The 17,049-nt window shown below is 42.1% G+C and overlaps 1 protein-coding gene and 1 pseudogene across 8 annotated transcripts in view; one reads left to right on the top strand and one right to left on the bottom strand.

The window, feature by feature from the left end:
• Nucleotides 1-17,049, bottom strand: part of STK38 (serine/threonine kinase 38) — a 57,340-nt gene that overhangs the window by 36,684 nt on the left and 3,607 nt on the right. For 3 of the 8 annotated variants that reach the window (XM_055144508.1, XM_055144509.1, XM_055144510.1), the window contains exon 2: nt 9,531-9,666. In XM_055144508.1, coding sequence (XP_055000483.1) covers nt 9,531-9,661 — 131 coding nt within the window. In that variant the 5' untranslated portion in view covers nt 9,662-9,666. Of the gene's footprint in view, nt 1-9,530; nt 9,667-11,493; nt 11,627-17,049 lie in introns of those variants that run through there. The other 5 variants (XR_008631054.1, XM_055144505.1, XM_055144507.1 and 2 more) reach the window with 3 other exon arrangements.
• Nucleotides 10,822-12,353, top strand: LOC101554493 (spastin-like; annotated as a pseudogene).

The raw sequence follows: 17,049 nt of genomic DNA, 5'->3' as shown, positions 1-17,049 counted from the left end.
TCCCCCCACATCCCCACTACCCTCTCCATATATCACTAGGAGTGATTCCTCTCCCCCCACACACACACAAAATAGTTAGGAAATAGCAAAAATTAACAAAAACAAACATTCTGATGCTCATAAAGGCCTAATATTCCCTTCATTAATGTGGTCTCTGAAAAAAATAAAAACTACCAAAATTTTTATAAGCACATAAGATTTCAATTTATTTAGGGATGCAATCTCAATGTAAATCATAATATAACATTAATAATAAAATAAGGAGCCAAGGAGATAGCCCAGGCTACGCAAGCATATGGCCCTATACTCAGTCCTTGACACAGCAATCCCCCAACACAGCCAGTTATGCCCGAGACTCCCAAGCACTAGCTGGTTGGTGCTGGTGGAACCCAAACATTGCTGGGGTAGCCCTGGGGGTCCCCCTGATACCACTGGACCTGAGAAGCAACACACTGCTAAGCCCGAGCACTAAACTGTCTGGCCCAGATATCTGCCAAGTATCACAGGGAGTCCCTGGGGCTCTGGGCACTGCTTGGGAGAACCCAAAACAAAAATATACATCAGAGTAGGTAGAAGTGAAAACGAACCATTATCAAATATAACCAGTACTCATGAGCATTTGTTTTCTAACTACTATACCAGAAGCTCTAAATTCAGAAGAAATGTCTAATGAAAACAACCGTCAAGTTTCACATGCCTAAAGACAACTATGCAAATTTTTCTTGATTTCACATGAACCATTTACCTGGTTCAGTGAAAAGCAGCTAGCTATCAGCAGTTATAAAGTATATCATTATTGTAAGTGAGGAGATGCCTCCAAGAGGTGGAGTAAGGGCTTTGCACAGCAGAACAACGGATTAGACCCCCAGCACCATATGGTATCCCAGTGTCACCAGAAGTGGTCCCTGGGCATCACCAGGAGTGATAGCACAGCAGGGAAAACATTTGCCTTTACACAGCTGATCCAGGTTCGATTCCCAGGATCCCATATTGTTCCCAGAGCACCTCCAGGAGTAATTCCTGAGAGGAGACCCAGGAATAACCCCTGAGCAGCACCAGGTGTGATCCACCACGACCAGAAAAAAAAGCGAAAGAAAGGAAGAAAGAAAGAAAGGAAGGAAGGAAGGAAGGAAGGAAGGAAGGAAGGAAGGAAGGAAGGAAGGAAGGAAGGAAGGAAGGAAGAAAGGAAGAAACAAAGAAAGAAAGAAAGAAAGAAAGAAAGAAAGAAAGAAAGAAAGAAAGAAAGAAAGAAAGAGAGCAGCAGTAAAATGGGCAAAATCAAGCAGAAAGATCTTGAAATAATTACTTCCAATTACAGTTTTGTATTATTTTTATCATCATAAACTACATTTTCTTCTCTTCCAGATGACTGTACTTGCAAAGCTGAGCTTGCTTTGAAATCTGATGAGTGGGCTGGAGCGATAGATAGCACAGCAGGTAGGGGGTTTGCCTTGCACACGGCCGACCAGGGTTCGATTCCCAGCATCCCATGAGCACTGCCAGGAGTAATTTCTGAGTGCATGAGCCAAAATCTGATGGGAAGGCAATAGGCCATTTGTATGAAGACATAAAACTTATCCCTGTGCATAATAATTAAGAAACATGTGAACAAGTGCTAAAATCCAGATTATAAGGAAAAAGCAAATTATTTCAAGCAAGGATCTGTGATTGAACAAAATATTCTTTACTACAAGCACCATTAGTACCCTCATGGACAGTATTACAGATGTTCAAGAAACTGGATCCTCCAAGATAGATGAGATGTCAAAGAGGAATGTTATTCTTTGTCTCCTTTGCCATTTCAGAAAATGCAATCTAGTATATGCATCTATTCCATTTTTTATAGCAGAACTATAATAAAGTTTCTTCATATTAAAAAATCTACTAAGAATAGATGAACAGAAAAACAAGAAAGATTCCCACACTGGAGGTATGGTGCAGCCAGCAGATCAACCTGTATCTGCGGGGCGAGTGCATCAGCAGTCTGATGGCACCTTCAGGCTTCCTGAAACCCCAAAATTGCCTTTGGCCAGACCCCATCAACTTGGGACCAAGTTTACCAAGAAATTAAATGGTCTAAGTTAGGTATGTGGGAGCTATGCCCACAAACCACCTCAAGCTCAGCTATACAAGCTCATTTATTGGCCTTATCTCAGAGACCCATAAATAAATCTTAAAAGAGACCAAAAGCCACAGTTAATCTCAGACCCACGCATGGCTGAACAGACTGGGGTAAATCAGAGGGAGGGGCAGGTTGGCCTGTGCCTGCCCAAGCAGAGCCCCAGCAGTCTCTTGCTTCCATAGTCCAAAATCACTGCCATAGCCCCAGCCTGACTCAACCATCTCCAGACGGACAGACCTCACCAAGATATAATCTGCTGAACATTCTGGTATGCAGGTTTTGAGACTGATATCTCTAGGCTTTGACAGAGTTGGGGTGGGCTACCTCCCCCCACTTCCCAACACACATGGAAGCACTGGCATCACCCCACAAACCAACTCCAGTGCCACCGTGTAAACTCTATTACTGGCCTTGCTTCTGAGAACCCTAAATAAATCTTGAAAGAGATCAAAACCCAGACACAGCAGCAAGTCCTGGAAGACACCACAGAGCCGAGATCTCCCCAGGCCCCAGACTGAGCCAATTTCACCGGTGCACCCCAGATGGAGCAGGTGCAGTCTCCCCACTACTCCAGATCGAATCCTGGTAACCAAGAGCTTCCACAAGCAAGGCCCAGGTATGCAGATTCCAGGACTGAATCTCCATGCCACATGGCAGCAGAGGTGCTGGGCTGTCCACCTAGCTGTCACACCCACAATGTGCCTCCGGGTGCCATCTTAGCACACCAACAGCCCTGGTCCAGAGATGCCCAACTGAATCCCAAAATGGACTAGGCCCTACAGAAATGTCTCTGGAACCTAACCGTGTACAATCTAGGATTCCAGTACCCATGATACTCAAAATGAGCAATGATCTAGCATCTGCCCCTGGCAGGCAGTTTTGAATGGTGGTGGGAAAATTTGAGCAAAACATAATGCCCAAAAGTAGAGAGAGAGTATTGGCGACACTGGTGGTGGAAAGTGTGTGCTGGTGGAGGGATGGGTGTTCAATCATTGCACAGCTGAATCTCAAACATGAAAGCCTTGTAACTGTATCTTACAGTGATTCAACTTATTTATTTATTATTTTTTGCTTTTTGGTCACACCCGGAGATGCACAGGGGTTACTCCTGGCTCTTCACTCAGGAATTACCCCTGGCGGTGCTCAGGGGACCATATGGGACGCTGGGATTCTAACCCGGGTCAGCCGTGTGCAAGGCAAACGTCCTACCCACTGTGCTATGGCTCCAGCCCCCTACGGTGATTCAATTAAAAAAAAAAAGTAATGTAGAGTTCATGCCCAATTCAATCAGCTTAATTAATGGCTGAATAAATACCACTATTCCTAAAAGAAAGAAAGAAAGAAAGAAAGAAAGAAAGAAAGAAAGAAAGAAAGAAAGAAAGAAAGAAAGAAAGAAAGAAAGAAAGAAAGAAAGGGAGGGAGGGAGGGAGGGAGGGAGGGAGGGAGGGAGGGAGGGAGGGAAGAAAAGAAAGGAAGAAAGGAAGAAAGAAAGATTCCCACACTGAAAACTGTAAAACACTGGGGCTAGAGAGATAGTAAAGTGGGTAAGGAACTTGCCTTGCATGTGGTCAACTCCAGTTCAAATCTCTGGCACCACTTTTGCTGCCTGAGCACCATCAAGGGACTCTCCTGAGAATAGTCTCTGACGACTGCCAGGTGTGACCCCACAATCCAAACAACCAAACAACCAAGATCAACTATAAAGCATTGCAGAGAAAAATTAGGATGAGCCAACAATATAGAGATACATCATTCATATGGATCTGAAGATTAAACAGTGTTATGACAACAATTCTCCCTCATTTGATACGAAAGGTTCACCAGAATAATCATAATTCCCTTAGACTTTCCTACTGAAACTGAGAAGTTGATTCTAAAATGTGTATAGTAAGAGGGATGTAGCTCAGTGGTAGAGTTCTTGCCATGCGTACGTGAAATACGTTAGTTCGACCCCTATTACTACTAAAATAAAAATAAATTTTATATTAAAATGCAAATAATATAAAATATACAAATCTTGGAAGAAAAATCAAAGACGGGAACTTAATATTACCCTTTTTTTTGGGGGGGGTCAGGGGGAGAACATGTCTGGTCGTGCATACACCACCTAACTTCTAAAACCTACAATAATAAACAGAGTTACTGAAAAAGGGACAAAGAAAGAGCCCAGGAACAGAGGAGGGAGAGGGAGACAGTTCAAAGAACAGATGAGCCCTAACTGGTGCCTGCACCAGACCCACAGCCGGCCAGGAAAGATGAGACCTGCACCCTCGGCGCAGGGCCCTGAGCACAGCCAGGTATAATTCCTCACTAGAGATCAGTAAAATGTTGAAAGGAATCTAGAAATTAATAAAAAAAATTAATAAAAAACTTTTTCATGGTCTTTTGATTTTCTGCAAAAATGCCAAATTAATCCACAGGGAAAATATTTCCTTGCAATGAATGGTACTAATATAAGGGGAAAATACATCTCATCTCCCATTTCACATCACACACATACTTCGTAATTCAGGATAAATTGCAGAAATAAATTAACACTCTAAATCTATAAAACTTCAGGAGAAAACAAGGTTTTTTAGAACCTGGAAATAGACAAAGGTTTTTCTGATGTCATAAAATGGAATAATTATAAAATCCTGCCAAATTAAATTTCACAAAAATTTGCCACCTTTTCACCTAGAGACACTGTTAGAACAGAAAGACTAGAGAGAGTACAGTGATCAAAACGCTGCTCTCCCGTGCATCCCCGGCACCACGCGTGGTTTGTTCCCTGAGCCCAGCCAGCAGGGACCTCAGAACAGTCTGGAGTCCTGAGTCTGGCCCCGGAAGACAAAAATGGACAGAAAACTGAAGAGTTCAACAGGGCAAGCACATGTTCAACACGTAGGAAGGTTCAATCCCAGCATTCCCTCAGCTCTCCAATCCACCCAAGTACCACCAGGAACCACCCTGAGTCTAAAACCAGGAGCATCCCCTCGGCACTGCCAGGTATGATGCAAAAACAGGAAAGACACAGATTGACAGAAACTAAGCTCTAGTACCCAGGTACAGAAAAATAGCTTCTACAACTCAATTCTCAACATTTAAACAAATGTTTCCAGAAGGAAGATACCCCAGCCAAAAAGCTCCCGAGTGTTCAAGAGGCTGGTATAGCAGGTAGGGTGCTTGTCTTGCACGTGGCTGAACTGGGTTCCATCCCCAGCATCCCTAGGATCCCCTGAGCACGGCCAGGAGAAATTTCTGAGTTCTGAGCCAGGAGTAACCCCTAAGCATAACTGAGTGTAGCACAAAAAAAATTACATTCAAAATGTTCAAGAACAACAAAAAAGGGCTGAAGAGATAGTATAAGAGGTAAATAAACCCAGTTAGGCCCTTGATACTAAATAGAATCCCCCTGAGTACCACCAGGAGTGATCCCTGAGCATTCCTGAGTGGCAGGGTATGACCCAAAAAGAAGTTCACCATCACTCATTCAACCAGGAAGCACACATTAAAATAAGAGGACACATGCGACCAACCCGATTAAATTCCTCCTTCAGCACCACACAGGGGGACAACACCCAAGCACACAGCCAGGGGAGCCCTTAATGTGACTCCAAAACTCCCCACACCCCAAAAAAGAGTAAAATAACAGTGAGGGGCCAGAGAGATAACTTAAAGGGTTGGAGCACAATATTTGCCTGCAAGAGACCCAGATTCAATCCTCATCATCAACTGATTCCCTTAGTAGCCTGGGGAGAGACCCACAAGTACTACTTCAATGAGAGCACCCTTTGAGGTATGGAGAGGAAAAAAAAACAAATAAGCTACATTAATTAAATAATAGTGAGATCCCACAAAAACAGCTCAGGGAGATAACAGTCCAGGGGTTAAGGCACTTGCCTTGCATGCAGTGAACCCGTCTGATCCAGTGTAGGCCATATGGTCCCAGAGAAGAGTCAGGAGTAGCCCCCAAGCACTGCTAAATATGGCCCAATTCCTTGCTCCCCCCCACTCCAACTAACCCAAAATAGCTCAAGTTTAAAATACGAGGGGTCTAAGAAATAGTTCAAAAGGCTGAGTGCATGCTTTGCATGCCAGAGGTTCAGGTTTGGGGAATCGTGTGTGTGTGTCCCACCCCATGCCTCCCCCATGCAGAGTCCAGAGCACCACTTGATGCAGTAAAAAAAAAAAAATAGAATACATGCTATCAAACAGCAACTAAAACTATATGTATTACTGGTAGTATTTTAAGGAAAAGTCTAACAAAATTTTTTGTATGTTTATGCCAAAAACAGTAACAAGTCTCACAAAGGAGATGTTACTGGAGCCTGCTCAAGCAAATCGATAAGCAACAGGATGACAGTGACAGTTTATACTAAACATATACCTATATATAGTTTTTATTTTTCTTTTTGGGTCACACTCAGTGATGCACAGAGGTTACTCCTGGCCCTGCACTCAGGAATTACTCCTGGTGGTGCTTGGAGGACCATATGGGATGCCGGAGATCGAACCCGGGTTGGCTGCGTGCAAGGCAAACGCCCTCCCCACTGTGATACCGCTCCGGCCCCTATTTATGTTTATGAGCCAGCAATCCCACTGCTATGTACCAGAGAACTAAAAACAACTATTCACTAAAAGATTTATGATCACAAAAAACTTATTTAGTCTCTGTAGACAAAAACTGTTGAACAGGGGCTGGAGCAATAGCACAGTGGGGAGGGTGTTTACCTTGTACACGGCCAACCCAGGTTCGATTACCAGTATCCCATATGGTCCCCCGAGCACCGCCAGGAGTAATTCCTGAGTGAGCCAGAAGTAATCCCTGTGCATCACTGGGTGTGACCCAAAAAGCAAAAAAAAAAAAACCCAAAAAACTGTTGAACAAAGTGTACAGATAAAAACTGAAAAGGAGGAGTTGGATAGTATAGAAGAGTAAGACACTTGCCTTGCAGGCAGCCAACCTCAGTTCAAATCCATTTCATGGTCCCCTGAGGTCCGCAAAGAGTCATTCCAAAGCAGAGTCAGGAATAACCCCCACCCCACCCCACCCAAAAAAATACCAAACTTTAAAAAACCCAAATATTTATCAACAGTAAAATATAAAAATAAGTATATTCAGAAAACAAGGTACTCAGCAGTATAAAGGAATAAATATTGCTACAACAACAACAGGGATGAACTTCAAAAATAGGAGGCGGTCTCAAGTGACAGCTCAGGGTCCAGGGCACAAGCCCTGCACACGCCAATCCGAGTTCAACCCCAACTTCACATGACCCTCCCCCTGCAAGAAAACATGAAGCTGAGTGAAAGATGTCTTACTCAAATTAATTTATATATTCAACTTAGATGGAACAGGTATGATTAATCTCTGGTAGAAAACATACACACACAGAGTTATGCTGCCAGAGGTGGAAAGAAAACACACACACACACACACACACACACACAGAGTTATGCTGCCAGAGGTGGAAAGAAAACACACACACACACACACACACACACACACACACACACACACACACACACACACAGAGTTATGCTGCCAGAGGTGGAAAGAGCAAGAAGAAAGAAATAAAAAGAAATAATTTTCTAGGACATGGCAATATTCTATGTTGGGGTTTTTGTTTTGTTTTGTTTTGTTATTGTTTTGTTTTTGGTTTTGGCTTTTTGTTTCTGGGTTTTTTTGTTTGTTTGTTTTTGCTTTTTGGGTCACACCCAGCAATGCTCAGAGGTTATTCCTGGCTCCGCACTCAAAATTACACCTGGCTCAACACTCAGAAATTACTCCTATCAGTGGGATCACAGAAGATGCTGGGGACTGAACCCAGGTCAGCCTCAGGCAAGGCAAATGCCCACCCGCTGTCCTACTAATCCAGCCCCCAATATTCTTTTTTTTTTTTCTTTTTGGGTCACACCTGGCGATGCACAGGGGTTACTCCTGGCTCTGCACTCAGGAATTACCCCTGGTGGTGCTCAGGGGACCACATGTGATGCTGGGAATCGAACCCGGGTCGGCTGCTTGCAAGGCTAAGGCCCTACCCGCTGTGCTATTGCTCCAGCCCCCCCCCAATATTCTAAGTCTTGGTAGAGTTGGCTAATTTGTTTGGGGGGGACTCCCAAATAGTTCTCAAGGGGCTCTAGGGCCAGTCTTGGTGATACCTGACAAGCAGACCAAAGGGCTCAATGCTTGGGCCTGCTGATGGTCGTGTTCCAAGACCTTCAGGGCCAGAGAGAAGCAGCTGGTGCTGAAGACTAAACTGCTGGTACTGAGCATGCAAGGCATGTGCTGCTATACCCTGAGCTATGTTTGAGTTTTTCAAGAGTATGCATATGTCAAAACTCATTGGATGATATCCTTAAGATTGTGCATTTCACCTTACATACTCTCAAAATGTATAAATATTAAACTCTAGACAAGCAGAAACATTCAGTTGACCTTTGCAACAAACTTGAAGCAAAAATTTAAGATGGCTTAACGAAGGAAGGAAGATGGGTAGATGGCTACTGATGAAACAACAAAAGGTAAGTGACTATACTGCTTGGGATTAGACATGAGCTTCTTAGAGGACATAGAAGACAGGAACTATAAAAGGAAAAACTGCCAGGGCCATCGCGGTATAGCTCAGTGGTAAAGACTTGCTTTGCATTTTGGAGGTCCTAGGGTCAAACCCCAGGACGGAAAGAGTAGGGCTTAAAAGTACTTGCCTTGCATGTGTCTGACCCCAGTTCACTCCCCAGCACCACCTCATATGGTCTAAACATCCCAGGAGTGACTTTGGCACCCAGGTCCATTCTTGGCTGGAGGTCACTAGAGACCACTGAGAGCAAGGAATAGATCCTGAGCACCACTGGGTGTGGCCCATACTAACCCCCCGTCCCAAATAGGCCAAATTAGATTTTATCAATTAACTATTCTTTTAACTTTTGTGCACTTCTGAGAACATTTTCATGACAAATACTGGAGTGAGGTTTTCATTATGAATTAATAAATGAATAGTGTACAACAGATCAACAGCAAGAGCTGCAACTATCGTGTGAAGCATTACAGGTATTCATAAGTTACATCTATAAACAGCAATCCTGCAAGATAAGTAGAGTTACTCATTTTCCTGAAGAGGGAATAATACACAGAAAGACCAGGGAACTTGTACCAGCCTCATGTAGCAACTAAATAGTAAATGCAGAATTCATATCACTTTTTTTAGTATCACTCTTAAGAACAAAATCCCAGGATCTGACCCAAAGTTGTTGCTTTTTTTTTTAATTACAAGAAATTTTAGAGATCAATGACACTGTCATTCCATTGCAAAGGACAGCCTATAATATGGTTGCTGCTATTCTTGTCCCTTTCAACAATATTATACATGTGGTCTACATGAATGCCAAAACCATGACATAAACTTTCTCAATCAAAATTCTTTACCTCATTTCTCGTTCTTCATGTTGAGCGATAAGGTTGCTATAAAAATTTTCCAGTGTCACTTTGGTCATTGTCACCCTTTCTTTTGTGTGATTACTCATAGATGAACAAGGTGTTGAGCCCGTCATTGCCATGGCTGCTAGATTAAAAAAAAAAAAAGTTTTAGTTCAGACTCAAAAATCCAACAACTATGCATTCTCCAGCCCAGTTAGTAATAATGCAAATGACCGTGGTTTCTAGAGGATAAAGTAATATGTTAACAAAAGCCAAAACACAGAATACTTGGTAAAAATAAGTAACAAGACCCTATATATACGATGACACAGCTGAAAGACCTCTTGGTAAAATGCATAATTTATCATGCATTGGTTCTTAGAGGATTGCACAAGATCATGCACTTCAGAGAGGATCTTCATGATGTCATCACTTGTCTTATAGGAAGTGAAGGGAGTTCAATAAAGAAATAAAATACTGTGAATAACACACTAAGAAATACCATGCAGCAGTCAGAAGTAACTTAAAAACAACTGAAGTAAATATTACATGTATTTAAACCTAGCTTAAAGTGGGCCAAAGAAAGCTCAGCAGGCCAGCTGCCTGCTTTGCACATGGCAAAACCAGGATCCTGAGCTACACCGAGAGTGTCCACTGAGCACAGAGCCAGGAGTAAGCCCTGAGTACTTCCGGAGTGGCCTCCAAAACCAAAAATAAATAAAACCTGGTTTTGTGGTAATTTTTTTCAAGTTTTTTTATTGGTGTTCAGGGATTACTAAGGGATCACTCCTGACAGGCTTGGGGGACCATATGGGGTATCGGGGATAGAACCCAGGTCAAGTAATGTGCAAGGCAAGCTCCCTACCTGCTTTACTATCTCTCCGGCCCCACTAGCTTTGTTTTTAGAAAAAGTAAAAGAGGGCCAGAGATAATTCAGAGAAGTAAGGTGCTTGCCTTACAGACAACCCAGGCTCAATCCCTAAGCAATGCAAAGGGTCCCCTGAGCATACCAGGAGTGATCCCTGAGCACAGACCCAGGACTAAGTTCTGAGTACTGCCAAGTGTGGTCCCATAACCCAGAAAAAGAAAATGAAATGAGAACAAGCAAAATAACATATGAATAAATTAAACATATGTAATTAAAGACCCAGTATAATTCTTTACTATCTAGAAGTCTACTTTGAAGAAACCCAGGATTTCTATACAAGGAAATTGATTCAAGACAGCACTGAAATGACAAAAGAAAACTAAAAGTAACTTGGCTGGTCAAAACAAAACTAAGCACTGATTAAAAAGTCCAAAATGAGGTGGTTGTGCCGGCGCCTGCACCTGCACTGCCCAGGAAGGGCAGAAATCGAGTACGAGTGCCACAAGCAGGCCTTTGAGTACATCTCTGTGGCGCTGCGCATCAACAAGGATGACCAAGGACAAAAGGAGCAAGCCCTGGAATGGTAGAAGAAAGGTATTAAAGAACTGGAAAAAGAAATTGCTGTTATGGTTACAGGCCAGGGTGAACAGTGTGAAAGACCTAGTCGCCTTCAAGCTAAAATGATGACTTGTTTGGTTATGGCCAAGGACCGGTTACAGCTTCTAGAGAAGCTACAGCCAGTGTTGCAGTTCTCCAAGTCACACACAGATGTCTATAATGACAGTACTAACCTGACCTGCCTCATCAGACACCTTCAGCCAGAAAGTAAAGCTATTTCAAAAAAAGAAAGATCCTTTAACTCATACTAGTAACTCACTGCCTCATTCAAAAACAGTGACAAAAACCAGATCCACAAGGCCTTTCTGGCCACCACTTAGCGCCCAGGTACAGCAGCCTGTCCTTGGTCTGTGGAGCAGCTGGTGCTCACAAGAACACTCAAAAAACAAACAGAATAAATAAGCCTCCTACCCCTACAACTGCTGCTCATAAAAAAAAAAAAAAGACTTGAACAATTTTCGAAATGTGGACAGCAATCTTGCTAACCTTATTATGAATGAAATTGTGGACAATGGGACAGCTGTTAAATTTGATGATATAGCTGGCCAAGAGTTGGCAAAAACAAGCATTGCAAGAAATTGTTATTCTTCCTTCTCTAAGGCCTGAGTTGTTCACAGGCCTTCAAGCTCCTGCCCGAGGATTGCTGCTCTTTGGTCCACCTGGAAATGGTAAGACAATGCTGGCTAAAGCAGTAGCTGCAGAGTCTAATGCAACCTTCTTTAACATAAGTGCTGCAAGTTTAACTTCAAAATAGGTGGGAGAAGGAGAGAAATTGGTGCGAGTCTTTTTGCTGTGGCTCAGGAGCTTCATCCTTCCATCATCTTGGTAGATGAAGTTTATAGCCTTTTGTGTGAAAGACGGGAAGGAGCGCACGATGCCAGTCGGCGTCTGAAGACAGAGTTTCTAATAGAATTCGATGGTGTACAGTCAGCTGGAGATGACCAAGTACTTGTGGTGGGTGCGACCAACTGGATGAGGCGTTTCATCAAATGAGTGTATGTTTCTTTGCCAAATGAGGAGACAGACTACTTTTACTTAAAAATCTGCTGTGTATACAAGGAAGCCCGTTGACCCCAAAAGAATTAGCTCAACTTGCTAGAATGACTGATGGATACTCAGGAAGTGATCTAACAGCTTTGGCGAAAGATGCAGCACTGGGACCTATTCGGGAACTGAAACAAAAACAAGTGAAGAATATGTCTGCCAGTGAGATGAGAAATATTTGATTAGCAGACTTCACTGAATCCTTGAAAAAGATAAAAGGCCGTGTGAGCCCTCAAACCTTAGAAGCATGTATACGCTGGAACACGGACTTTGGAGATAACCACTGTTTAAGACATTTGTAAGCTGCAGAATACTCCACTTTCCAGGAGAGAAACGCCATCTTCAAAGAATAGTTACCAGCTACAGAAACTCAGCCTAAGTTTACAGAACTTTTCATACTTCTAATTCTGCATCCTAGAAGATAAACAGGGAAAAAAAAATTTAAATAAGATATACAATGCAAATGGAATATTTTCATTTTTTAAATAGTATTTTCGGTTTCATGCATCTTCATTTACAGTATGGTTAGTTTCATGTATAAAGGAATCTTTTCTTTACAGCCTTACTGCCTTGATCGTGACCACCCCACTGGGCACTGCAGCTCAGAGCACAGCAGAACTTGAGTCTGGTCTTTCCAGCAGCATCAGAGTGTAAATACTTGTATATCGTGTTGCAAAGTCAAGTATTCCGGAGATAGTGAATGGTAGAAACACAAGAGCTTTGGATATGTGTCTCTTGGTGTCTTCAGTAGTAACTGTTCCTGTTTTCCTTTTCTACTGTTCTCTTTACTGAAGTGGTTAGAATACCAAATACTTTCATTTTTTACTCTCTTCTTTTTCCTTTGTATAAACCCAGTGTGCCAAATGAGACTTTCCCCAGTGTGACAGTAGGAGGAAAAAGCATTCTGGGATTGTTTTCTTCATAAATTTACAGACATTAAACAGTTGTATTCTTTTTATTTTTTGTTTTTCTTTTTACCTTCCATATGTTTTAGAAAATAAAATGATGGCAACGAAGCAAATTTGCTAAAAGAAAGGAGGGCAAGATTGTTTGAAGGGTTGAGTTACTCTATCATACAAGATGCAGATCAATCCTCATGTGACCTGCAGTAATGTTTTCAAGTACATCTGTCAGAAATCTGTCGTAGATTGTTAACTTATTCCTCATGGAATTTATTTTCTGCTAGGATTATTCTAATATTTAGACAAAGACCATTTTGGGATGGAGAGTCAGTCCAGTGAATTGGGCACTTTCCTGCTCAGGGGCCCTGTTCAGTCCCCAGCCACATCCAGGCAGGGCCCCTGAGCAGGAACCAAGAGTAAGCCCTGAACAGACAAGTGAAGACAACTTCAACAGCTATTTAAAAAAAAAATTATTGCAGTATGAGAGAAGGAAAGTGCTGAAAGCCAAAATATTTATAATGTATTGCTTATTGCTTTCTTATGGTTTACAGGATAATTATAAGGCAGTGGATATCCCATCTTTAATATTAATCTCTTCAATGAACTAAATTACTGTTTTTATATACTGCATACATTTTCTAGGTTTCTTGTGTGCTCCCTTTGTTAACTAATGTCTTAGTCTATTACTCAACCTTTTGTGCCCCCAAGTGTACGGTAATTCTATTTCTTGTTTGTACATGCCTGGATTTTTATTATAAAAATGTCATTGTAAACTGTAATCAAAAGTCTTCCCAAAAACAAAAGCCCAGGTTCAGACGGGCGAACTCTTCCAAACATTTAAAGAGGACCTATTGCCAGTTCTTCTCAAGCTTTTCCAGGAAATTGAAGAAACAGAAACCCTCCCAAACAGTTTCTATGAGGCTCATATCTCCCTAATACCAAAAGCAAACAAAGACACCACAAAAAAAGAAAACTACAAGCCAATATCCCTGATGAACACAGATGCAAAGATTCTCAACAAAATATTAGCAACTAGAATTCAACAACTCAACAAAAAGATCATACACCACAACCAAGTGGGATTCATCCCAGGGATGCAAGGATGGTTTAACATTCGGAAATCAATCAACATAATCCATCATATCAACAAAAGAAAATATAAAAATCATATAATCATATCAATAGATGCAGAGAAAGCATTTGCCAAGATCCAGCACCCGTTTATGATGAAAACTCTCGCCAAAATGGGTATAGAAGGGACCTTCCTCAATATAATCAAAGCAATTTATCACAAGCCTACAGCAAGCATCATCCTCAATGGGGAAAAACTAAGAGCCTTCCCTCTAAGATCAGGGACAAGACAAGGATGCCCACTCTCTCCACTTCTGTTCAATATAGTACTGGAAGTACTTGCAAAAGCGATTAGACAAGAAAAAGATATTAAGGGCATTCAGGTAGGAAAGGAAGAAATCAAGCTCTCACTATTCGCAGATGATATACTATACTTAGAGAACCCTAAAACCTCTACCAAGAAACTCCTAGAAACAATAGACTCATATAGTAAAGTTGCAGGCTATAAAATCAATACCAAAAGTCCATGACTTTCCTATATGCAAATAATGAGAGAGAAGAAAGCGACACGATAAAAGCAATGCTGTTCACAACTGTGCCTTAAAAAATCAAGTACCTGGGGGCTGGAGCTATAGCACAGCGGGTAGGGCGTTTGCCTTGCACGCAGCCAACCTGGATTCGAATCCCAGCATCCCATATGGTCCCCTGAGCACAGCCAGGGGTAATTCCTGAGTGCAGAGCCAGGAGTAACCCCTGTGCATCGCCAGGTGTGACCCAAAAAGCAAAAAAAAAAAAAAAAATCAAGTACCTCAGAATCAGCTTAACTAAGGAGGTAAAGGACTTGTATAATGAAAACTACAAAACACTACTTCAGGAAATAAAAGAGGACATGAGGAAATGGAAAGATATCCCCTGCTCATGGATTGGAAGAATTAATATTGTCAAAATGGCAATACTCCCCAAAGCATTGTACAAATTCAATGTGATCCCTAAGGATACCCTTGACATTTTTCAAAGAAATGGAGCAAGCGCTCCTGAAATTCATATGGAACAATAAGCCCCCACGAATAGCTAAAGCAATTCTTGGGAAAAAGAAAATGGGAGGAATCAACCTCCCCAACTTCAAGCCCTACTACAAAGCGGTAGAAATTAAAATAGCATGGTACTGGAACAAAGGCACAGCTGCAGCCAATGGAACAGGGTTGAATACTCTGACACACATCCCCAAATATATGATCATCTAATCTTTGATAAGGGAGCAAGAAATGTGAAGTGGAGCAAGGAAAGCATGTTTAACAAATTGTGCTGGCAAAACTGGACAGCTACATGCAAAAAAATGTAGATCTCCACCTATCACCATGTACAAATGTAGTTCTCCACCTATCACCATGTACAAAAGTCAGATCAAAATAGACTAAAGACCTCAACATCAGACTAGAATCCCTAAGGTACACTGAAGACAAGGCCGGCAAAACCCTCCACGATATTGAAGCCAACGGTATCTTCAAAGCTGACACGCCGCTGGCCAAGCAAGTGAAAACAGAGATAAATAAATGGGACTATCGCAAACTAAGAGGCTTCTGCACCTCAAAAGAAACAGTGACCAAAATACAAAGACAATCTACAGAATGGGAAAGGATATTTACGCAGTACCCATCTGATAAAGGGTTGATATCAAGGATATACAATACACTAGTTGAACTCCACAAAAAGAAAACTGCCAACGCGATCAAGAAATGGGGTGATGAGGGGCTGGAGCGATAGCACAGCCGGTAGGGCGTTTGCCCTCCACAAGGCCGACCCGGGTTCGATTCCCAGCATCCCATATGGTCCCCTGAGCACCGCCAGGGATAATTCCTGAGTGCAGAGCCAGGAGTAACCCCTGTGCATCGCCGGGTGTGACCCAAAAAGCAAAAAAAAAAAAAAAGAAATGGGGTGATGAAATGAACAGAAACTTTCCCAAAGAAGAAATCCAAAAGGCTGAGAGGCACATGAGAAAATGTTCAACATCACTAATCATCAGGGAGATGCAGATCAAAGCAACAATGAGATATCATCTCACACCACAGAGAGTGGCCCACATCCCCACATCCTAAAAAACAAAAGCAACTGGTGTTGGCATGGATGTGGGTAGAACAGGACTCTCCTCCACTGCTGGTGGGAATGCCGACTGGTTCAGCCCTTTTGGAAAACAATATGGACGATTCTCAAAAAATTAGAAAATTGAGCTTCCATTTGACCCAGCAATACGACTCCTGGGAATATATCCCGGAGAGGCAAAAAGGTATAGTAGAAATGACATCTGCATCTCTATGTTCATTGCAGCACTGTTTACAATAGCCACAATCTGGGAAAAAACAGAGTGCCCCAAAACAGATGACTGGTTAAAGAAACTTTGGTACATCTACACAATGGAATACTATACAGCTATCAGAAAAGATGAAGTCATGAAATTTGCATATAAGTGGATCAACATGAAAAGTATCATGTTGAGTCAGAAAGAAAGAGACATAGAAAGATTGCACTTGTATGTGGAATATAAAGTAGCAGAGAGAGGGGCCGGAGCGATAGCACAGCGGGTAGGGCGTTTGCCTTGCACGCAGCCGACCTGGGTTCGATCCCCGGCATCCCATATTGTCCCCCAAGCACTGCCAGGAGTAATTCCTGAGTGCAAAGCCGGGAGTAACCCCTGAGCATTGCTGGGTGTGACCCAAAAAGCAAAAAAAAAAAACAAACAAAAAACAAAACCAAACAAAAAAACAAAGTAGCAGAGAGGTACAAGCTTGCAATGATGCAATTTCTGGCAGAAATTTCTCTGACTTAGTTACTAAAATACTAAAATACAGAAATCCAAAACCTTGCGGCTGCCTCATATCTCTTCATTTTCAGCAATGGAAAACAAATTATCAAATGCTTCCCTTTCAGCAGGTCCGACTTTGGGGGAGAAACTCCAAACAATAATAGTGAGTTTTTTGTTGAAATACTGAATGTAATCAAAGTAAAGTGAAATTTATCAGTTACACAG

The sequence above is a fragment of the Sorex araneus genome, chromosome 7, assembly GCF_027595985.1.
Source record: "Sorex araneus isolate mSorAra2 chromosome 7, mSorAra2.pri, whole genome shotgun sequence".
Lineage (NCBI taxonomy): Eukaryota > Metazoa > Chordata > Mammalia > Eulipotyphla > Soricidae > Sorex > Sorex araneus.
The sequence above is the reverse complement of the archived record's forward strand: the minus strand, read 5'-3'. Positions and strand labels throughout refer to the sequence as shown.